This window comes from Thermobia domestica, unplaced genomic scaffold (assembly GCF_964235325.1).
Source record: "Thermobia domestica unplaced genomic scaffold, izTheDome1.hap1.1 HAP1_SCAFFOLD_238, whole genome shotgun sequence".
Classification (NCBI taxonomy): Eukaryota; Metazoa; Arthropoda; class Insecta; order Zygentoma; family Lepismatidae; genus Thermobia; species Thermobia domestica.
The window spans coordinates 219,947-244,676 of NW_027655957.1; the positions used below are offsets into that span (position 1 = coordinate 219,947).

Here is a 24,730-nt window from a genome sequence, read left to right on the forward strand (position 1 = left end):
GGCCTCATTATAAATATGGGTCTGGTTGTCTTGCCTATTATTCAAGATTATTTTTCGGGTCAGTGGGTTACCTCAGTTCCATTTTTGAGGGACATTTTTACCAGAGATCGTTTCATGCAAATTTTCTGGATGCTGCATGTTGGTCCAAATGTCGCATCTCACGAAACAAAGCAAACAAGGACAAATAAAATAAGATATTTACTAAAATATTTAGAAGCGCAATTTCAGAAATATTTTGTACCAGGACAAAATATTTGTGTAGATGAATCAACTATTGGTTTCAAGTGCAAGGTATCTTTCAAAACATACAATCCCAAAAACCAGGGCCGGCGCTAGCAGTTTTGCCGCCCTGGGCGGTACTTTCAAATGCCGCCCCTTTAATCCGCAAACCTTATTTTGACAGAAGACGTTCAGGTATTAAGAAAAAGTAAGATACCATATTTAAAAATATATATGAAAAAGAAAATTAAACAAAATATTGAACTACCTCTCTCGAATGCTTTAATATTTAAATGACTCCATACATGTCACAATATTCAGTATGATCAATTTCGCTGTACGTGATATGCAGCAGGTCATACAGGATTTTTTTTAAAAAAATATACTTTAGTCCGACTAAGAATTTTAATTTTTAAGCTTATTTTATATCAAAAGGTGTTTCCAATAGAGTACGGAGCAAAAAGATAATGTAGTGAATCAAATATTACGGCAAAAGTAAGTAATTAACTTAAGACTTATAATGTACTAAAACACAATAGAAATACACAAATTTAACATACTTTAATTGAAAAAAACTTTTCTTGCTTTGATATGAGCAAATTCCTTTTATCACATTCGCGTAGTCCAATGTTTCAGCCAATTGATGTTCCATTGATATCATCACTAGATCACTTAAACGTGTTTGAGATATGGAAGAACGTAGATAGGTTTTAATAAGCTTAGAGTAAGCTTCGAAAAATTTCTTTCTCTACTTGCCACAGTTACTGGTAAGGTAAACAAAATCATAACTGCAACACTAACATAGGAAGCAAAGTCATATTCCTTAATTAATTTTAGTCTCTTTTGGCTTAATTATAGCAGTTAATAGTTTCAGTTCGTCTTTCAAATCACTGGGGTTAATATCTTTGATTCTTTGCATATTAAAATGCAGGCACTTTTCAAACAAATCTTCAGGTGGCATATCGTTCAGATTACTTATATCGTAAAGAAAATCGAAATACTAGTTGTGATTTTAAGTTGCTCAAGCCATTCTCTTAAAGCTAACACAATCACGTCTAGAAGTAGTAATAAATATCGATCTTGTATTTTGTTATGTGGATCTTCAATAGCTTCATCCTCTACCTCGCACTGAATCTCTCTTTTTCCATATCCGTGGGGCCATGCATATCTAATGCTGATGCCAAATCATATCAACTAAGATAGATTGAAATTTTGCATCATTTCAGCTCCTCTCAAAGTACTCAGATATATTTTCAAGAAACACCGACTGCATTCAACACACGAGAATCAATGTTTTGGAGATTTTTGCTTACTATGTTTAGGTGGAGTAAAAAGTCATACCAGATAACGAAAGAGCAAAGGAAAGTAACGTCACGCAGCTAGTTTTCTATACACAGATCATCGTAGGCGACCATTCTATGTATTCTATTATCGTTATTTATTTGAAATAAGGTATCATAAACCTCTATTTGATATCTAAGTGAAGTCAGAGCATCAACTCGGCTCTCCCATCTTGTGGTGCTGAATGGTTTTAAAGTGAGGCTGCTAATATATTCCTTTAGTATGACCCAACGTTGAACTGATCCAGAAAAGAAGTCATAAACTCTTTTTTTTAACTATACAAAAAAATGAAACGGTGGACTGAGATGTTTTGGATGCATCGTTAACGACAAAGTTTAGTAAAGGAACATAGAAGGCTTGGGAATTTGGTTTTGCTTTTCATATTGGAACTATTGTCATATCTTTGGCAATTCATGTCTTCGATAGAAGTTCATTTCTTTTAGCTGTTTAATTATTACTTCCGTCAGTTCTAGACCAGTGATGCCTTTTACTGGTACGAAACCAAGAAAGTGTTCGCAAATTTTTACAAGCGATTCTCCATTTCTATATGTAATTAGTACAAAACGAACGATTCTTTGCTCTGTACCAGAAATATCTGGTGTACAGTCTAGCATTATAGTGTAAGATGTTGTAGCTCTCAATAAAAACAGAATTTTACTTTCAATTTATTCACTAAGAATTGGAATAAAAAAAAATAGGACGTCTTTTCCTTAGTAGTGGTATTTATTTTGTCCTCCCAGGGTTGTTTTAATGTGTTCGGCCATGACGCAGTCAAACTTGTATTGTTTAAATATAAAAACAATTATATATATATATATATATATATATATATATATATATATATATATATATATATATATATATATATATATATATATATATATATATATATATTGTTGATAAATATGATAATGAATAATTTGTAAATTGGTTAAAAACTCGCTGCTAGAACCTAAAAGGCTCTAGGTGCTGTAGGCTAGAAAGGCTTGTCTCAAGCGGGAGTATACCTTTTGCATACTTGGAGTGGAGCATTAGAATATTGCTGAATAGAAAAAAAAATATAAAAGACACTTGACAATCTTATCTGCCCTAGCTGAAAATCTTATCTACGCCGCTGCAAGGGAAATCTTGAAGAGATACCTGTGGCTAGTAGTTTGATAATTGGAAATGAAGGAGAATGCTCTGAATTTCCTGAGTGAGTATTTTCCTGAATGTGAGTGAAGTAAGTTTAATTACATTCTCAGGGAACACAATTTTATTTTTCCATGTGAGCCTATTACGAAGCATTATATTTTAATAGTATTCTTTTCTTTTACAAATTTTGCCGCCCACTAGACGTGCCGCCCTGGGCGGTGGCACGGCTCGACCCCCCCTCGCGCCGGCCCTGCCAAAAACCCAACTAAGTGGGGAATGAGGGTGTTTGTTTTAGCTGACAGTGATACTGGCTACATTCATTCTTTGATACCTTACTTTGGGAAAGTAACACCTGATGTACATAGTCTGAATTATTTAGATAGAAGTTTTCCAACAATGATAGTGTTGAATCTGATAAACAGGCTTGCATCCAGTGTAGAATCCCTTGAAGGTTATAGGTTATTTACAGACCGGTATTACACTAGTGTCGAATTGGCTGAAGAACTAACCAAAAGAAAGTGTCATATAGTAGGTACAATAATTGCAGGTAGAAAAGAGGATCCTGTTGCAGTCAAAAATAAACTGAAACTGTAAAAAGGTGAAGTGCGAGCTTTTCGGAAGAAAGACGTTTTGCTGTTGGGATGGAAAGATAAAAGAATTGTTTTGATGTTGCCAACATTACATTCAACAGATAAACAAGCTGTGGAATATGTAGTGAAGGGTGGGCAAAAGCTAACCACTGAGAAGTCATGTGCGGTTTTGGACTACACAAAACCTATGGAAGGTGTAGACAGAGGTGATCATTATTGCGCAACTTACTCTTTCTGTAGAAAGAACTTGAAGTGGTGGAGAAAGACGTTTTTCTGGGCTTTGGAGGTATCATTGGTAAATGCCTACATATTGTATAAGTGCAATATGGTGAATAATGGGCTGCGTGCAATATCTCACCTGAAGTTTCGAAGACAAATCATAGAGGAACTTGTTGGTAACTACCGCAGGCCTAGAAAACGGATTCATTCTGCTGCTATTGGAAGAACAATGGACACTGTTGAGAGACTGAATAAACAACCTCACTTTGTTAGACAATGGGAAGGTAACAAGAAAAGTCGTGCAGTGTGTAGCAACAGAAGTGTGAAAGGAGGTAGAAAAGAGACACATTTTCACTGCGGGACTTGTACAAACAAACCTGCATCACATCCTGTAGGGTGCTTCAAATTGTACCATACACAGGAAAATTACAAGAAAAAGTAAACAGCGGACAATACTATATATATTGTAAATAGGTAAGTTCAATAAATTGTGATTTTTGATATATAATGTGCTATATTTTCTGACATGATTCTTTTCCAGGTTATCGGTCAAAACGTTCACGAGCTGCTGGAGGGAATTTTTCCAGACCCTTTCGAGTGGAAAGGGTTAACACTGAAGTTAAACCGTGAGGAGTTTAAGAATGAGAAAGTCTGTAATTTAATTATTATTATTATTATTATTATTATTATTATTATTATTAATAATAATAATAAACTTATGTCACGTTATGGCTATAGAATATAAAATGGTAATAAAACCACGGTGACTCAGTACAAGAACGCTTACCTCTGGTGCATGGGGTCCTTGGTTCTATCCCCGGCCAAGTAAGTTTGTGGTGGACAGAATCATGTCCGTCGCTTTCCTCGGGATATTCTGTTTCCTACCACATTCCCATTCCACCGTTTCTTGAGCTCCTTCGTTGCTAAGCGGTTAGTGTACGCGCCTTTGGCGTGAGAGATCCGAGTTCGATTCCCGGTGGGAGCTAATGTGGTTCGGATTTCACGTTAATCAGTAGGTCCACGTCTCATATAGCCTCGCGGACGTTAAACTCAAACTCAACTCAACTCCACCGTTTCTTCCATTATTCACTTGCATTAATCGTCGACTTCGTTAGCCTAAAAAGAGCATAATCATGGGACGTTAAACTGGAAGATTTTATTTCATTTTTTGGTAATAGATAGCTTGACGCGGTTTTCTGCGAATAATTAAGCGTTCCAAATATATATTACGTCTCCACAGTAATGTATTTACTAGAATGAGAAATAAACCACTTCCGGTTTTAACTTTAATTGCAATAGAGTAAAAACGGTAATAGATACCGAGAAGAGGTTTCTGATTTCATTTGATTCCATTTTCTGTTTAGCGTCCCTTTTCATCAACGAGGCTATATAAGAAGTGGACCTACAGTTTAACGTGGGATCCAAACCACATGAGCTCCCATCGAAAATCGAAACCAGGTCTCTTACGCGAAAGGCACCTAAGTTAAGGGAGCTCGAACCGGTTTCTGTAATCAACTAAGCGTCCCAAGAAATATATTCCATCTCTACTCTAATATACCTATTAAAACCGGAAGTAATATACTTTTACTTCTATTTCCGGTTTCGTGGTCCCGCGCAGCGTAATCGTTAACACCCTCGCCTTTGGGGCGAGCGGTCCCGAGTTCGATTCCCGGTTAGGACACTCAGTCGAAAAAGTGTAACAAGGATTTTCAGGCCAGCCATCCTGAATAAGGTTGTTCTGTTTTTTTTTTCTCATTTACAGCAGACAAATGCCGGGGTGGTAACTAACTTATAGGTCCCAGAGCACTTCCTTCCTTCCCTTTCCCCGGATAGTGTGCTCACAGAGGGACGCCATCCCTCAAACGTAAACGCTAAATGACCATAGATGCCGAAAGTCCAGAAATCTAACTCCTAAAATCCCCATTTCCGGTTTCCAAATAGCATACCATAGAAACCAAACTCCTTCGCGTGGTGTACACTTCACACTTTTACTTGTTGATTAGTTCGTCGCTGCGATGCAGTAACTGTTAAAAAGGGTTGTATTCAATTGAAAATTTGACACAGTAACTAGTGTGTCTGGAGTGATTGATGTCGCTTTAATTACAGTATATAACCTTTAACCTAAAACATAGAACCTATTCTACAACAAGGGAAAGTCATTCATACTTAAGAGTTGAAGTGTTATTGATTTGTACCTCAGCAATTACGGTCAGCTGACAGTTACATGAAACGTGATAACCAATCTTTATTCCTTTTCCACCTGGCTAGTTTATTTAGTAAAGTAAACTAATAATTGCTGCATGTAAAATGTATAGCCTCCTTTTTTCTTTTTTTAAGGAGCGTATATTCTGCCAGTTAGAGAAGCTCAAGGGAATAATTACTTCGTTTCCGAAGACTTCTGTGTTATTATATGTTTCTGTGTCAGCTGACGTAGGACAATGGTTCGTTTCCATTAAGTGGTTTATTAATGTGACAGCGCTGTGAGAGCATGGTAAATCGGTGAGTGTTACATTTCTTAAAATCAAAAGAATATAAAACTTAAGGTTGGTTTAAAGAGACAAGTTTTGCCGATAGATGACACTACAGTTTTCGTATCTCTATCATCTATTTTTTACCTTTCACGAAAGTTTACAATTTCTCTCGCAAATTTCAACCTAGAGACTTCAAATTTTTAGAAAAGGAACTTCATAACCTAATTAACAGAACAATCCGTGCCGATTTTTTATTTAGAATTTTCTTCATTGTTGAAATGGCTTGATTGTTGTAATCGATACCCAAACCTTTAACAATGGAACTGGTTTCAACAGTGAAGAAAGTTCTAAATAAAAAATCGGCACGGATTGTTCCCTTTAATAGCTTATGAAGTTGCTTCTCTAAAAATTTGAAGTCTCTAGGTTGAAATTTATAAGAGAAATTGTAAATTTTCGTGAAAGGTAAAAAATACATGGGAGCGATATGAAGACTAGCGACATCTATCGGCAAAACTTGTCCCTTTACACTAACCTGATGTGAAAAGACAGACATATTTAGTATAAAAATAGTTATCCAAATAGTGGTGTAGTTTGCATCACGTAAAATGTGTGAAGTGGTAATGCTGTAATGCATTTACAGTGTCTGGTCGTTGTTAAGTGTTATGTTAGGAAAGCGTCTCTAGGACGTCCGGCTGTGCAGTACGAAGACTTGTATTGAAGCGGGAAAACGCCAAAAGGGACACCTGTCAGAGTTTCGATAAGGCCAAACTGTAGGTGTTCGAGTAGTTGGCGCAATTGTATCTAAGTTTACCATTGTGCTAAAGTGTTGCTAGTAAGTTCCTAAGATGGTGACGGCCTACAGAACTCATGGTGAAACATTCGAGAGCAGTAACATACGACAGAAAAGAAGCCTCGGTGACAGATATCACCGAACATTACAGAAAATTGTTACCAAGGACCATAGAGCGGAGGAGGCAGAAATAAATATGGAATTTAGATTAGGTCTGCAGGAGCTTTTCACAGTCCGGGTAGTTGAACAGCCGTACTTAAATTACAATTCCCAAAATCGCTTGTTTCCGTCAACAATGCTTTAGCGCAAAGGAAATGGTACCGGGAACATGCAAAGTAGGTTGTCATTTATATGATGCACGCTTTCACATTTTTTACGACTACGTTCATATGGTGGATATCCAAAGACATTTATGTTCCGAAGTGTTTCCTCCCTATCGTGAAATATGGCGACGGGTCTGTGTTGTTGATTGCTTGCGGTTTGCTACAACTCGATTTTGGTACAGTTTATCGAAACGATACTATTACATATTTATCTTATTTCAATATGATGATGATTGACACGTAATTGACGCAGGAGGTAAGGGATGCCAGACGTCTATGCTAAAATAGTCATGTATTTTATATTTATTATAAACAGAATAAATATACAGGCGGTATCAAGCGCGGTTTCGGATCACTACGCTGGTCCACAGTTAATACCATAGCTACGTTTTATCAAGTTGAATTTGAGTCGTGCTGTCGGTCCGCGGACTCTCGAGCGAAAGTAAATTGAAGGGCCAAGGCTATGTGCGAGAATTCCATATCCAGTGTGAATAATTATAAACGAAGGGATAATAATAATAATAATAATAATAATAATAATAATAATAATAATAATACGCAGGCTGTGTAACAGAGGGCTTGCTTTGTTAGTAAACCTAATTTCAATACTGTTAATTTGAGCCAAGAAGTTTTTTCCTTTTCTTTTGTTTTGTTTTGAAGGAAGGGACCGCGGTAGCTCAGTGGTAGACCTTTCACCTTTGGTGCCTGGGCTTCTTGGTTCGATCCCAGCTCGCAAGTGAGCTTTGTAAGTTGGCCAAACACCATGTGCATGGGTTTTCTCGGAGTTCTTCCGTTTCTTCCCACTTTCTTCATTCCACCATTTCATTCATTTTTCATAATCACCGTCTCCTTTCGCCTAGCCAGCATAACTGAACTGAAATGAAATCTTTAAATTTAACGTCCCACAGTTATGCTGGTTAGGCTAAAGGAGACGGTGATAATGAAAAATGAGTGAAAGTGGGAGGAAACGGGAGAACCCCGAGAAACGTCACGAGTACGGTGTTTGTCCACCACAAAGTCCACACGGCCCACATAACTGTGGGGCGTAAAACTTCAAGATTTTTTGTTTTGAAGGAATGTTCTTCATGACTTCTTCTTTCTGCAATTTCTCTGTTATATCACTTCCAATAAAATTCATATACCATTCTTGCTTCTTGAATATCTTAAGGTATCATTTCCATTTTAAGTTTTGAAAAACTAGATTCCACACCAGATTAGTGTTCATATTTTGAGGGAATTTCTTACGTAAATTTAGGAAAAAGGTATTTTTTCGGTAAAACGTGAAAATCTAGGGAAACTGACTGACCAATATAAATCCTCAAATTTTTCTTCGTTCTTTAGAGACAAACGAATAGAATAGCAATAGTTTCTGTTCAAAGTAGCATAATTTATACCCATTGTTGGCTAAGTGTATTCAACGCCGCCGACTTTCCAAAATTTATGTGGTTGCATATCAATAGCGGGACGTGTTAGCTTTTACGTTTCCAGGGAAGTCTCGATATTTGTTTGATTTTGTAATTTTCTCCATGTTCACTCTGGAATTATTATTTAAATAATATTTTTCTGACCAGAGTATATATTTCTTTATTAAAAATAAATTATTTCGTAACAGTTTCCATAACGTAACGTTGTCTTCTTCAGACGTTAATATGTATGTTCATATTAATGTACGTAATGGAGGCATCATAATATTAATTTGTTGATATTCATTGTTGTTGTTTACAATTTTAAATGTAAATTATGCAACAATACGAAATTATTATAATTTATTTTATAAATATATATAAAGCTGTTTCTATTAATATATATGTAATCACTACTATCTTATTTCTCTTTCTTTTCCCCTTAGTCCGAATTATTAATTAATTTCCTAAGTTCCCGTGAAGTTTTATTATTCAATCCTTAATAACAACCTATCTCATAATTTATGAATTTCAAGTCCATTCGTCCAATTCGATAATCTTTCTCTTTTTCTTCTCTTAACATTGTTGCTTATTTCTATTTTCTTATTAATGTTCTATTCTCTTTTTCTAAACCTTGTACCCCTTCCCAATCATGTCCTGTTTCTTTTACATGTTTATATATCGCGTTATTCTCTCTTTTAAGTCTTAAGTCATCCTTATGTTGTTTTATTCTTTCTTTAAGCTTTTTTTCCGTTTCTCCAATATGTATCATGTTACATTCCTTACATTTCACTTCATACACTACTCCATCTTCTTTTACGTCCTTCTCATTCCTCATTTTTTTAATCACTTTTAGGACTCTTCTTCCTCCTTTTCTGTATGTGTTCACACCTCCTTTTCTTAATAAGTTCTTTAGTGTCTCTGTCTTTTCATCAATGCTCTCTATCCCATGCCATTTTCTCTTCTCCTCTTCTTTTGTCTCTTTTCTCTGTCTTTTCTTTCTGTTCTCTTTCATTCTACTTTTCTTCATAGTCTTTATGTTATAACCATTTTTCTCTAGAAGATGGTGAAACTTTCCTAGGTCTTCTTTCTTTTTCTCTTCTTCACTATCTATATCTTCTCCATATTTCTTATGAAGTTCTTTTTCGTGCTATTACCTACGTCACTTCTTTTATGATAGTAAATTCCTGCCGCACATTCTTTGTTATACCATCTTGTATGCAATTTTCCTTTTTTATTTCTATTGTCATGTCCAAGTAGTTTATTTTGTGTTTTTTTTTACTTCTGTTTCCAGGCTTATCTCTTTCTCTTCATCTTCAATGCTTTTCACTAACTTTTCTAGTTGTCTTTTTGTTTCTTTCCATACTCCTAAACAGTCATCTACGTATCTGCAATACAATATTAGATTTTCCCTCCTTCTTTTGTCATCTTCTGTTCCCAGCTATTCATTACCTTTTCAGATAAGACTGGACTTAATTTCGAACCTATACTTAACCCCTCTTTTATTTTTACCAGTTTATTACCTATTGCGCAAATGCTATTATCCCACAACATTTTTAAGGATTTCACAATTATTTCTTTCTTCCATTCTCTAATTTTCCTCTCCTTTACTTCTTCTTCTATTACTTTTATCATATAATCTCTCTTAATACTGGTAAACATTGTTTTAACATCCATACTAAACATAACCGTTTTCTCTGTTGTGTTCTTTAATCTTTCTAACATCTTTTTCACCTTTTCGGTATTTCTCACTCTATGATTCTCTTGGCCTATCCTTATACCTTCTGCTATTTCTCTTAATTCTTCTTCTAATGGTTCCAGGCATTTCCCTTTTCAATCTAATACTGGTCTTCATTTAATGTTTTCTTTATGTATTTTCGTAAAACCTTTCATCTTCGGCATTCTCCTTTCTTGTTTCATCCACTTCTTAAATACTTGTCTAATTCCTTCATTCACCACTTTCTTTTATACTTCATCCTTATTCTCCTTTTCTCCTGTGATTTCATAAGTTTCATCACATATATCATCTAGTTTTCTTTCATACTACTCTTTCTCGATGACTACTATCACACCTCCTTTGTCCGCTTGTTCAACTATAATATATTTTCTTTTCTTCAGTTTCTTCAATCCTTCTTTTTCTTCTTTCTTAGGGTTCCCTTTTCTTCTATTAGCAATTTGTTTAACTATTGAAATCGCTCTTCTTCTTATTCTTTCTCTCTCCTCTTCATCTTTCACGTCCTCAATTGCTTTGTCTGCTTAAAAAATTAATTCTTTCATATTCTTCTTTCACTTTCTTAGGACACAAATTTAAAGTGAAAAAACCAATCATAAAGTCAAAGCATATCTCAAAATTCGGTTCATGTTATGTCTGAGAATTTGGAATACTCTGTACACCCAATGAAAATTAATGGAATATGCATTTTTGGATTGTGTATGCGTGGCTTCCTTTACATTGATAAGGACCACCCCCAAAGTTTCTGGAATTCGAAATAGGGCCTGTTGAAATTTGGATTTTTTGCGATTTTGAAGATCCTTAGCTCTGAAACTATGCACTTTTCGCCATAGGTTCATATGAACTTTTTTTCTCTTATTTTGATGTGAGGAATCACCTCTTACAGTTTGTCGGTGTAGTTCATTAACACCCTGTATAAATGAAATGGCAAATTATAATAATGTCGTACTGTTACATGATTTAAATTTAAAAGTATAAGCAACAACAATGAATATCAACAAATTAATATTATGATGCCTCTATTACCTACATTAATATGAACATACATATTAACGTCTGAGGAAGATAACGTTACGTTATGGAAACTGTTACGAAATAATTTATTTTTAATAAAGAAATATATACTCTGTTCAGAAAAATATTAATTGTTTGATTTATTTTTAGTTAAAATCTTTTATGAATACTGTCATAAAGGGCTGTGCTGTGATAAAGTAAAATATACCGGTACTATAAGGATAAGTTAGTGCTGTTCTAACTCAGTCGGTAACACGCCTGGATTAAACTCAAGAGAAACGGGTTCAAACCCGAGTCCAAAGTAAAAATTTTGTTATTGATTAAGTCAGCCATGTTACCGACTGAGCTAGGACAACCGCAACTTATCCTTATAGTACCGGTATATTTTACTTTATCACAGCACAGCCCTTTATGACAGTGGTCATAAAAGATTTTAACTAAAAATAAATTAATCAAATGTCAAGACTTTTATGTAAACATATAGGCTAACACGTCCCACCATTGATATGTACCCACATAAATATTGGAAAGTAGGCGCCGTTGTTGACGTGAAGTGTTTTTTTTTTAAAGATTAGTATTATTTTTATAGACAGAAAGAAAATAAAATGAAAATAATAGATTACTATTCTCTTGATGTAATATTCTTGCATGTCATGCAGACAAACACTGCTAGTATTGACGAGTCCAAGCAGTATAATTTATTTACATTATGAAGTAGATAACTTGTATACTTTTCACGACAGTAGAAGTTTATTTTTGTTTATAACGCAGTTGTCATTGATATAACACACACACACACACACACACACACACATACATACATACATCCCCCCCAAAATACAGTATATATATATATATATATATATATATATATATATATATATATATATATATATATATATATATATATATATACTGTATTTTTCAAGTAATTAACTAGGATACAATTGTAAAGGGAAATTTCCATCCTTCTATTTTAGCTTGTATCATAGTAAATAAAACCGTTATGCCCAATCTTATCTAATCTAATCTAACCTAAATAAAATAGTTTGTTTGTTTGTTTGTGTGTGTGTGTGTGTCTGTCTGTGTGCGGCTTGGGGACCAGACGAGTGGATCAAGAGTTACCAAATTTGGGTCACGGGTACGTTGGTCCAGGCCCTAGACCAAGACGAAGCGTTTTTTTTTTTTAATTTCAAACCAGGGGTTTCAGTGGGGCGTTTACTCAGACATGTAAAAGTAGTAGAAAATGACCGATATTAGTGTCGAATTAGTAGTTTTCGAGGTCGCTGAGATGAATGGTGATACTTCGACAGGCGTTTACTTCCAAATACAGCTCCCATGCGAAGAATGGGTATTTCAGCTAGTTAAATATACAGTAGTTCTGAATGAAGTTGTTCTTTTGAAGTTCTTTGCATGTTAGTTGTCATATCATCTCATAATACTTTTCCTTGGTATTCAGTTATTATTTTTATAGATTCTTAATGCAAATTTTCGTTTGTATAATACATACAGTATTCATAAACTGAATGAAATGGCAAATCATGCACTTTCTTCTACGAGGGAGGATCAGAAACTAAGTGGAAAAGGCCGATATTTCTGGAATTTCGTTTGTTGTAGAGGAATGAGAAGTGTGAGATGATTTTAATACGAAGAGTTGACAACAGTGTACAGTTTCAGCCACTCGTCACTTATGGCGCTACTTGAAGGTAAACACAAATGGCGACTCCTATGGAAAACTGATCTCACGAAGAAATCTGATCAATTATTCGATTTCTGTGGGCGAAACATGTTACCGCGGCTTAAATTCACTGGCAGCTGGTAGAAATGTGCTGCTTCGTCAGTATGTCGCAGAATTATGTCGAAAGTTGGCGATTGGTAGAGAAAATGTCCCGGATGAGGAGTGCAGTAGTTTCGCAGTTTCACTGGGGCATCGTCAAACACCTCCCTACAGGGCGGACCATGCACCGAGCAACTTTCGATTGTTCCCGCACCTGAGGGAGCACCTAGGAGGCCGTCACTTTGCTTCAGACGAGGAGATGAAACACTTCGTGACAACGTAGCTGAATACGCAAAGGACAGGGTTTTTACGAGGGTATCTTCGTATCAGGGTTTTTACGAGGGTATCGTACCAGGAGGGTATCTTCAAACTCATTCCACAATGCGACAATCCCTCAACCGATATGGGGACTATGTTGGAAAATAACCTAATGTATGTATTATCTGTTGGCTGTATTGGTTGTATGAAATAATATATACATGTTTCACTGCAGGCTTTGTAACCTTACTTGTTGATGAACCCTTGCATATACGTAAAAAATAAAGGTGTGTCTCTGTCCGTTAATGTTTGAAGATGGAGTTTCTTTTATTTCTCTTTGTAGATAATTTCTGGTTTAAAAACATCTGATTCATATTTTATTTTTTATGTCTGAAATTACTCTCAGCTTCTTCAATTCCTTTAGTGGAATGTTTGAATCTACGGTATCAAATGCTTTCTCAACATCAATAGATGCTACATAAAAAAAAACTTTGGTAACCTTTCAAAAAATTAGAATTGCTTTAAATTGTTCCTTTCTATATATCCATACTAATCTCATTTCCAATCGATTCTCTTCTACTTTTTCCCTCATTACTTCAAATATTATTACGAAGAGAATTCTTGTCGCATATACAGAGTGCCCCAAAGGTAGGTATACGCCTCTGCATTGACCAAGTATAACATTCTAGCTTATGAGTTTATTTGGTTCGGCTGTTCCGAGCTTAAGCTGTAAGTGAAAAGCCATTAAGGACAAATAATAAAGAAGCTAGGTCTAGGTTTGATAATAATAAGAAATAATATGGAATACAGTTAGTAGATCAGTACGAGACTGTATGCCTACTTTTGGACGACCCTGTATATCAATCTTTTTCGCCTTTTAGATTTTCTCTTATACAAAATTACAATTGTGAAGTTTTATTTTTTTAAAAATCTGTATGATCTATTTGTAAGATAACTGTTCCTGTCTCTGACTTGTAACACTTTCTCTAATTCAAACTTTCACATCGAAGAACATAAATTCAATCATCTCTTCTTCATCAATTAAGTTCTTCTCTAATCCGTTTCCGTAGTTAATTTTTTTTCATATATTCCTCCCATTTTCTTCTATAAGTAAGTTCTTATGTTTTTTCATATCATTGGATTGTTTTAGTTTTCGCTAATTTGCTTCCATACCTTCAAATAGATTTTTTATTATTCCTTCTTCAATTCTTTGTATTATTGACAATAGTTTTTTTTTTCGTGACACTGTTTGATGAGCACTTAATTTCTTCTTATTGTACCTAATAATTTTCAATTTTTTATGTTGATTTTAAAGCGTTTCATCTTAATCCAGGCTTATGTGTTAATTTTCTTATTTATCTATACAGTACTTTACTATTATCATAATATGTTTTTTTTTAAATCCCATATTACTTCGATACATCTTATTGTTGGTGTTGTTGTGAATGACGATTCTTAGTCGTTTGCTGCTTAAATATTCTGATAATTAGTGCTCCTTCTTAGCGTCTAAATTCATTACGTTTGCCAATGTCTTAAAACATTTATCTTAGTCATCACACAAAGAACTTCTTGTGTATTTTTGTATAACTTCCGCTTTCTTTTATTTTTTACATTTAGTGATAAGACTAAAATGTAGCTATTTGATACAAACAAAATACAACTTTCTTACAAGGCTGTCTATAATCTTTATGATAAATTAAGTAGACCTGTTACAGTTTCTAAAGTATATCACTTCCTTCTTCAGACTACTACCCTACAATTTAAAACAGGTCTGTTTTACTTCCTTCTTACGAATTTTAGGAAAACCTTTCATCTTCGATATTCTTCTTTCTTCATCAAGAAACTTTGAGAATCCTTTTTTCTAACCTTCTTCTATTACCTGCCTTCTTATCTTCTTCTCCTCTTCTTTCCCTGCTTCTGCTACTTCCTCATATGTACTCTCATTCAACTGCTTAAGCTTCTGTTCATACCCCCCCTTTCTCCATAACCACTATTGAACCCCCTTTATCCACTTGTTCCACTACTATATCTTTCCTGTTCTTAATTCTCTTTAAACCTTGTAATTCATTTTCATGTAGATTCCATTTCTTCTTTTTTGAAACATTTTCACTAATTTCACTATTTTTCTTCTTACTTCTTTCACCTTCTCTTTATCTTCTATTTCCTGTAAAGCTATTTGATATTTGTATAGGAATATCTGTGCTTGTTCCAAATACAGACCTATCGTTTTCTTTTAGATTTCTTAATACAAATATTTATTATCACGATGTTTTTCTTCTACAAAACTTCACTAATAAAATTGCCTTCTTGCGCCCCTTTATCTTTGTTCAAAATTTCCAACAATGTTGTTCTCTTTCCGTTCATTGATTACAGAATAAGAATCTTTCATGATAACTATGATAATTATTTATCTAATAACTTGATGTAATAATTATTCCACGTGTACCTATTGTTAAACGATATTTTCTTACCTGCAGGCAGAAGTAGATATTTATGATTTTAGTACCGTATTATAATATTTCTTTGCTCTACTGTTATAATCGAAAGAAAATTACTCAAGCCATTATCTTGCAGAACAAATACGGAATATGAATAAGAGAAATTTTAAGATGTTACTACAATTTGTACAGATGAATGTTTAATGTTGTACATATGCTTGAAGATACTGAGCTTGAATCCTGTGGTTGACAGCATTAATGGTTTCCCTTTACCGATTTTACTCACTCACTAGTCTGAACGTTCAGAAATTGCAGTAAGTTTGAACCGTGACACAATATCTTCAATTTCTCGTTTGCATATCACTAATAATTATTTTGAGCCTACAATCGGTTTGAAACTTTATCGGAAGTTTTGTTCATAAATGAACAAAACGAGTAGTTCTACAAAATCTGTTGGAAATATTTCATTTCTGGACTCTTATATTTCATTTAATGGTCAAAATTTGTACACTTATTAAGGATCTAAAATTAACCCTAGGAATATTTAGATTGAAATTATACGAGGATGTTAATTATCACATGAATTTTGACAATGACAAGAGGCATTGAGCTTAATTTTAAGTTGAATGAAATATCTGGTTGCTAATTAAGAATTGTGCTTATGAATTTACAATACTTTTAAATATTAATATAGATAGAGGCTAGTAGATAAGTACAAGGTGCTTACAATTAAGGTGCCGCTATTCACGGCTGACCCGCGTGGATTGTAATCAACGTATTCCATTGAAATTTCGTAAATATGCTAATAAGACCATGCGGATGCGAGTTACGCTGGAAAAATATTAGTTACATTTTCTGCTACCAGGGGAAAATATGGCGTTGTACTAGTAATATGCACCTGGAAATGGTCCTGAATGTATGGATAAGACGATTATCTAGGTCGAAGAGGTCAAACATGTGAGATAAACGTAATGCAAACAAGGTGAAGGGCAGGAGATTGTAACAAATGCTGGAAAGGAAACAACTTTAGTGAAAATGTGTTTCTAACAAAAGGTGAAATTTTACTTCCATTTAATGGTAACAAAAGGTGCAATGGGAATAACTTTATTAACGTTTGATGTTACAGTGACCAATTTGCATAACATGCTCCATATGGCCATCAGACACATCAATGACATATTGCATTCGCAAAATGGCGTCCGCAACAGTTGTTCGCAGCATTTCCAGCGGAATTGTTGCGACATGACGCCTTATGCTGCCCTTGAGATCCGCCTGCGATTGGACATATCCCTGGTAGGCTCAAGCTTTCAGATTTCCCTATAGCCAGAAGTCATACGGATTTAGATCAGGGGGTCTTGCTGGCCACGCATCTGGAAAACCTTAAGATATGATGCGATCAGCAGTGAAGGTTTCACGAAGGAGATCTTTCACATTTCGACCGATGTGTGGGGTTGCCCCTTCTTGCATGAAAATAGTCGTCTCTAAAGAGTTTCGTGCCTATAACGCAGGAATCACATGTCGCATTAAAATGTATATATAACGTGCCGGTAACGTTCCTGTGAATCCACACCACACAGTCACGTACGCAGTGTGTAATGGCTGTTCCTGCACAATATGCAGATTACCCTAGCGCCATTCCCAAGAGATGTGCGTCTTTACTGCCCCTTCTAGTGTTAGGTGGGCTATACACTACGAGCTCTACGAGCTCTATCCTAGGAAATATCTTATGATTTACCTTGGGGGAAAATGTTATGACATATCTTATAGGAAATCCTACCCTTTTCGTGCCATACACGTGAAAAGTTTTCTTGTCTGACCGAATGACGATTATCAATATTGTGAAATAGTTCTATTTAATAAAAGTACAAAGTTGAAGAATTACTATGATAACCACACTGCACATCCCACTGATATTATTACCAGGCACTATATTGTTAAATTGGATACCTCTAAAAAAAAGCATAAAAGTCAGAAGGGTACTGGTATACTTTTGGCGCACCACATTTTAGAAGATTTACAAGTAAAATTCAATATTCTGCACGAAAAGACATATTTATAAGGAACAAATTTTTGCAAGTAACAGAATTAAATACAAAGTAATACACCTGTATTTTATGTTTACAACTATAGGGTTACTAGTGTAAAACCATTATAAATGTTTTAACGACGGATAAAATAGGAGAGGGACAATGTTTAGCAGAAAGGGTCCAGCTAATTTTTCTAAGAAATGTTACAATTTCGGTAGTTTCTATTCATATTAGTTTAGTTTAGATTGGTTCAGGTTATATGCAGTTAGGTTATGTTATGTTAGATTATATTAGTATATGGGTCCAGCACAATTTTCAAAAAGTGATAGAATTCCGCTTACTTCTTTTAACGTTAGGTTAGTTTAAGTTGGTTAATTTCATTAGGTTAGATTTGGTTAGGTTGTGTTAAGTCTAAGTACTTGCATCTTCCATTTCTCCTGTAAATTTTGTATGTGTTGCCTACTTCTGGACACCTTCTGCGAAACATATACCTAAATGAGTGCATATGAAAGATTACCGGTAATACTATTTTCCACCACCGGTGCATTTCTGCATAGTTATAGAAGCTATAATTTATGTTTACAAATGTAGGGCTACTACAATAATACCATGGCAAGTGCTGTTCAAACTCGTATCATTGCCAAAACCCACTCGTTTTCACTACATTCGCTGACGCGCCTGCTTCGTTCGCTCGCACCCCCTGGGTGAAGCTCGGGCCCCCGCTTTGCCCTGCCCGGACTTGGTTAGATAGCATTCGTACTTTTCAGAGTCCACCTAGCACAACTTGGTTTGCGTTTTTTGCACTTTAGTTTTTATACTATATATCCGGACCCCGTAGTTGTACGCAAAGCGTAAAAGAATTGTAGTTTCTCAACAATTGCTTTTGATGGTCCCCTTGAATTTTATCTATGCTATGTGAGATATTTTCATATCAGTCAACGCAAATCATTTAGGAAACAGTGACAAATTATAATTTTTCAACAATTATTTCGATTGGTACACCTAAAGTAAACCTGCACGATCAGATTAGACTTCATCAGTTGTGTTTTCACTTGTTTGTGTTTTCACTTTCTCTCGTCTGATGTCGCTTAAATCGAAATCTTACGAATTTTCTTTCTGAAATAGAACGTGCTCCAAACAAGAGAAATCTCATAGGATCGTTCAGAACACAGGAAATGACATGCGATCTGATGCCATACACGTTGAGATTTTGACTCTAGGACAAATCGTAAGAGATTTCCTAGGATCTATCCTATAGTGTATAGCCGGCCTAAAATATGCCTCATCAGACCACAGGATTTCTCACAGCTCCATGTCATCCATTTCTATTCGTGTCAAAAACCGAAGGGCAAACTCAAGACCTTGTGGCAGATCTTGGGATTTCAGTTGCTGTACACTGTGAATCCTGTAAGGATACCGTAATAGCAGATACTACTTGCAAATCGCATGCTGTAAGCTTGAATTACAAGTCGGTCAACTTGCATCCAGCTTGATTGGAAAACGTGCAAGTATGTCGCAAGCTGGATTCCAGTAACGAAGTTACATAGGGGCAACCTTGCATTCAGTGTTCCATTCAAGCTTCACGTTTTATAAGTCATGTCAATAGTCAATGAACAGCCAGTGATGCTATGACGCTCTGCGAAGCAGTGTTGGATTCAGACATTTTCACCCGGGGGAAATGTCAACTCCTCGGGGGGAGGGTTGTTTTTCTGTATATTTGCCAGAAAGGAGCATATTTAACAATTCCATTCACATGCACATTTTACCTAATATTGAGACTAATTGCTGATAAATATTCAATGTGAGATTATAATTTAAGAAAAAAACAATCAATTTAATTTTATCTAAAACATTAAATAAAGAGTGGCAAAAATATTTTAGACTAAACTTAAACTGCTATCTACAGTAGCTATTTTTGTTTTTATTTCCTATATTCAGTAGTTACTGTTTGTTACTAATGTAGAAGTTTTAAAAAGATTTAAATTAACTCAATTTTTTTGTCCTAAAACAAAAATACATAGGAATATCTTAACAAAATGTTATCATTCTTTCTCACACTTCTGATTCTAAATCAAGCATATTAGCCTTGGTTTCTTCACTGCAATAGTTTAGTTTACGAAATCTTCAGTAGGATTAGTGCCATGTCGTGAAAAATCAGCGCTTGGCGCGAGAGTATACGACGGACCCCCCGTATATATATGAGTGAGGTCGACAGACCAGCCGCGAAAGGTGAGAAAATTTTAAAAAGTAAAATCTGCTTTTCTTTGAGTTTGAGCACTTTTCATTACTTTTTCCTTTCATTTTAAATACCTGAATTCATCCCTGCTGCGAAGGGTCTAAAGCACCGCTTGCAAGTAGAACAAAAGGTAGATTGTATGAAAGCATGCGTTTCAAGTGCAAGTGTAGAAAGCCAAAAGCCAACTGGCCGAAAACTTTCTTGCTACTAGGGTACCAGTGTAAAATAGTTCTAAAAACTTCCCTCACTCTTGACCATTTAATAACCAATTCCCGTGACACCGTCCGAACACTAGTAGCAGAATATAGAGCACGTGTCATAGACCACAACAGCCAGAGCAACCTTGTCAACAACCTCCTTTCGAATGGGTCGTCTTCCTCTTTTTGGACCCACCCACAACTCACCCGTTGTTTCGAATTTCAGTACCATCTTCTTCAAGTAATATCTTGATAACGATCCTATTCTGATTCCTGAGGTCCTTCGTGGTTAAGCGGTTAGCGTACGCGTCTTTGGAGTGGGAGACCCGGGTTCAATTCCCGGCGGGAGCTCATGTGGTTCGGATTCCACGTTAATCAGTAGATCCACGTGTCATATATCTTGACTGCTGAAAGGGACGCTATACTCAAAATCATCATCGTCATCATCATCTCTTTCCTTTCAGACACCGATATTTCCTCAATGCTGCAGTTGCTCCCGTTCTGATAGATATTTTTGTTAGTAACAGTGCACGATCTCTCTTATCAATAGCCATGCTGATCCTCACGCGATCGTGTGTATGAAGTGTGTTACATCCTGTACAGCGCCACGTTTCGCCTGGTGGCAGAAAGTGAAACTAATATTTTTCCAGCCTAACTCGCTTTCGTATGGTCTCATTAGCATATTTACTAAATTTGGATGTAATACATTGATTACAGTTATGCGCTGGACCGCCGTGACTAGCGGTACTTTAATTGTAACCATCCTATAAGAGAGGAAACATTTTTTAATTTTCATCAAGCATAATTAAAAATATCATATGAAAGAACATAAATACATATTGATAATGACAATGAGAATACCTCAAGAACTTTCAGTAAGAAATAACATCCTTAATCACGATTCTTTTATTAACGCTTTCGTCAAATAACAAATCGAAACCTGGAAATAAATGTCTGTTAAAAGATAAACTCTTGTATTAAAACTACATAAATTCTATGAATTTTCGTTTAAGAAATCTCTTCTTTTTGCTTAACCCTTAATTAGTCGCATGCGGAATTTTGTTCCGCACTTTTACATTTTCCTTTTAGTTTTCCCTACTTTCGATCGTATGCTTTTGAACTTTCGTCTAGCTGTCTTTTAATGTTTCATGATTAAACAACAATGCATATTTGAATTGTTTTCCAAGCCACTAGTGAATATTTTGTTATTTATTTTGGAGTGATGCATTTTGCGGAGCAAAGTTCCGCGCGCGACTAAATAAGTTACCTTTTTTTCTCCTACAAATTTTACGCTATCTTTCAGTTTATTGTTTTTAGCCGACAACAATTAAGCGATTCGGTGACTACAAAACATATCACAAGCAAGCGCCACCACCATTATTTTTTAAAATTTATTTTACAAAAATATATTTTCAGGTGCAGTTCGTTTGTAAGCAACTGAACTTATAAGCGGTTCATGTGCGCATTGTGCGCTCTGAAAATAACACATAGAGAAGAGAGTCAGTCTTTTCTTTCAAAATGGATCATTATGAACGTGATGTGGACAGAATTAGAAACATGTTGCTGGAAGTTCTGGCTCAAGACGACAATTTAGATGTTCCGGATATGGAAGATGGCGATGAAGAAGATACCATCGAAGAAAGCGACCATATCTCTGCCAGTGAAGAATCAGCAGATGAAGGTGAAGTGTTGCCACATGCAGATCATGTGGAACCACTCTCAAATACTACTTCACGGGGACCATATCTTCTAGGAAAGGGCAATGTCACTAAATGGTACGCACATGCTCCACGATAAAATATACCAAGAAGAAGTCAGAATATTTTGACCCATTTACCAGGAGTCAAAGGACATGCTAAAGAAGCAAAAACGCCGAGCGAATATTGGAGTTTGTTCCTTAGTATGTCTGTGCTGGAGAGAATCGTTGAATTTACAAACCGGTGGATTGAAACACATAGGGACGCTTATAGCAGAGAAAGAGATGCTTAGTTATTTATGTCTAACGTACTTTTATATTAGTTAAATAGCACAAAATAAATTAAGACGCCTATTAAAACAAATATTTTAACTTAAAATTAAATAAAATTAAAAAAAAAACAAATATATCACGAATTTTACTATGTAGTTATTATGCGGAACAAAACTCCGCACGCGACTAATTAAGTAACTTTTTTCACGCGACTAGTTAAGGGTTAACATATATAAGATACATTGATACTTCATTCAATATTGCTTTTTCTTTTGCAGGAAAACATGGAGTACCATATTGCATCATGATGAACATGAAGGAAGTTACTTTATTCCTAGTTGTTTTGCTTCAAATCCACAAACAGACCTGCTTTAAATCGGTTTCACTATTAGATTGGCAGACTGATGATACCTCTGAACTAATCCCTTATATATGCAATGAGTATATAGGTAATACCCAACTGTCAATAATATACGATGTGGTAGACAGAACTCTCGTAGATATTTACATTAATCGCTTATTTGAAAAATGTACTGTAGCTGTACTAATTCAGAATCTCAAAGGACCCTTGCCAGATTCCTTTAATGCTAATCGTCATCTAAAAGTGTCTCATATCATGTTTCTCTTAAATGATTATAGAAATATGTCTGCAGTGTTAGAGAAGACGAGAGAGTTCTTCTACTGGAATAGCAGAGCCAATATCCATATTGGATTTGTTAACAAAACCATAGGGTTTTACGACTTAGAGGCAATCTTCAATATTTTCTGGCAGCACAAGATATTAACCGCTCAAACTATTTTCAAACCAAATAACACTTATATGGGACTTGCATCGTATAATCCTTTTACCCAGAAGATTACAATCAAGAAATCAGATGTCAAACTCACATCACAAAATCAAAATGCCAATATACTACTACAAACAACTAAAGATGTTCATGGGTATAACCTATATGTAAGTTTTGTAAATATTTTGCCCATGATTTGGTTCAATCAAAGTGAAAACGGAACTGTGAAATACGTAGGATTGACTGGTAATATCCTCGAAACGGTCATAAAATTTATGAATTTTACCCCAATTTTGGTGGAAAAGAACCAACCAAGACTACGCAATATTAAACTAAGTAATGGAAGTTGGACAGGAGTAATAGGAGAGGTAATTACCTCAATGTCAGATATCTGCCCAATCACGATGTTTGCATCACCTCAGAGGTATGAGGCGGTTGATTACGCCACGTTCTTCTACTTTGATGAACGGGCATTCATCTGTCCCAAAGCTCGTGAAGTGCCTCAATGGAAGTGCATATTCCTTCCTTTTGGAAAATTTGTTTGGTTTTCGATATTACTTACAGCTATATTTACATTCTTTTCAAAATTGTTTGTTCATTGGCTAACATCACATGGACCAACAGAATATACTCGTATCATGCGGGAATGTCTGTTTGAGATTCTGTCTGTGTACCTTCAGGGAAGTATGACAGTTATTCCTCGGAACAAAGTATTGAGGGCAATATTAGTGTTCTCGCTGATTTTGACAATCGTTTTCACATCATTATATCAAGGATCTATGTTGAGTTTTATAATTTCTCCGCAATATGAGAAAGATCTCAGTTCTACTAAAGACATTGTGAATTCAGGTCTAGATGTTCTTGCCCTGCCCCATCACATTGCTAATTTAAAAGGATACGACTCTGTATTCACGAAAATACTGTATGAAAAAGCCGTTGCCATACCAAGCTGGAATCGGGAATATTTTATGAAAGTAGCGTATGAAAGAAGCTCGGTTATGTTAGGAGGATACTTTTCCCTAAAATATCAACAAAAGTTCTATAAAACATCTGACGGATTAGATTTATTGCACATTACGAAACCTGACATAGGATTCTTCATGGCATCCGTCATTCTTACTAAACATTCACCTTATCTCCCGAGAATAGACTTTATTATAAATAAGTTAATAGAAGGTGGATTTATAGATAAATGGTTTAATGATATTGGAAAACAAAATGTTTTATTTGATAAAGGTGTTAAGCATAGCACTGACATTGTACTGTCTCTATACCACCTCCAGGTAGCGTTCTATTTTATTCTCATTGGAGCGGTTTTATGCTTTCTTGTCTTTATTTTCGAATTATTTTTTGTAAACCATGTAAGAAGAGGAACAGCATAAAACCTCTTAACTTATGCGAAAGTAACTTACGCATAAGAATTAAATTTATTTTGATCACTAGAATAAATAATTTTGATGCTGAACATCTCATGAATATTTTAATTTTTATTACTGGAAATCGGTTACGTCTTCACTTGAAAGAGCTTATTTTTGATACCCATAACATGTTAGTTGTAAGGGATTATACGCACTAAAATAAATTGCTTTATCTTCAAATTACAAAGAACTACTACTCAGAAGACGCACTCTAAAATATCTCACTCTTTCTAGTGTAAACACCCATTAAAAACTTGGTTGGAAAATAGCATAGTTTGTATTTCAAAGATATATTTTACAAAGTACATTCCCAAAGTATTTCCTAGGGATTCGTGTAAAATTGATTCAAATTCAAAGTTTCCCGCGTCCCAATGTGTATTGTACTA

At 35.2% G+C, this 24,730-nt stretch overlaps 1 protein-coding gene across 1 annotated transcript; it reads left to right on the forward strand.

The window, feature by feature from the left end:
- The first annotated feature begins 22,442 nt into the window (after positions 1 to 22,442).
- On the forward strand, positions 22,443 to 24,308 carry LOC145676601 (ionotropic receptor 21a-like). The gene has a single exon (XM_081747434.1). The coding sequence runs from the start codon at positions 22,443 to 22,445 to the stop codon at positions 24,306 to 24,308; it is 1,866 nt and encodes a 621-aa protein (XP_081603560.1).
- The last annotated feature ends 422 nt before the right edge of the window (positions 24,309 to 24,730 follow it).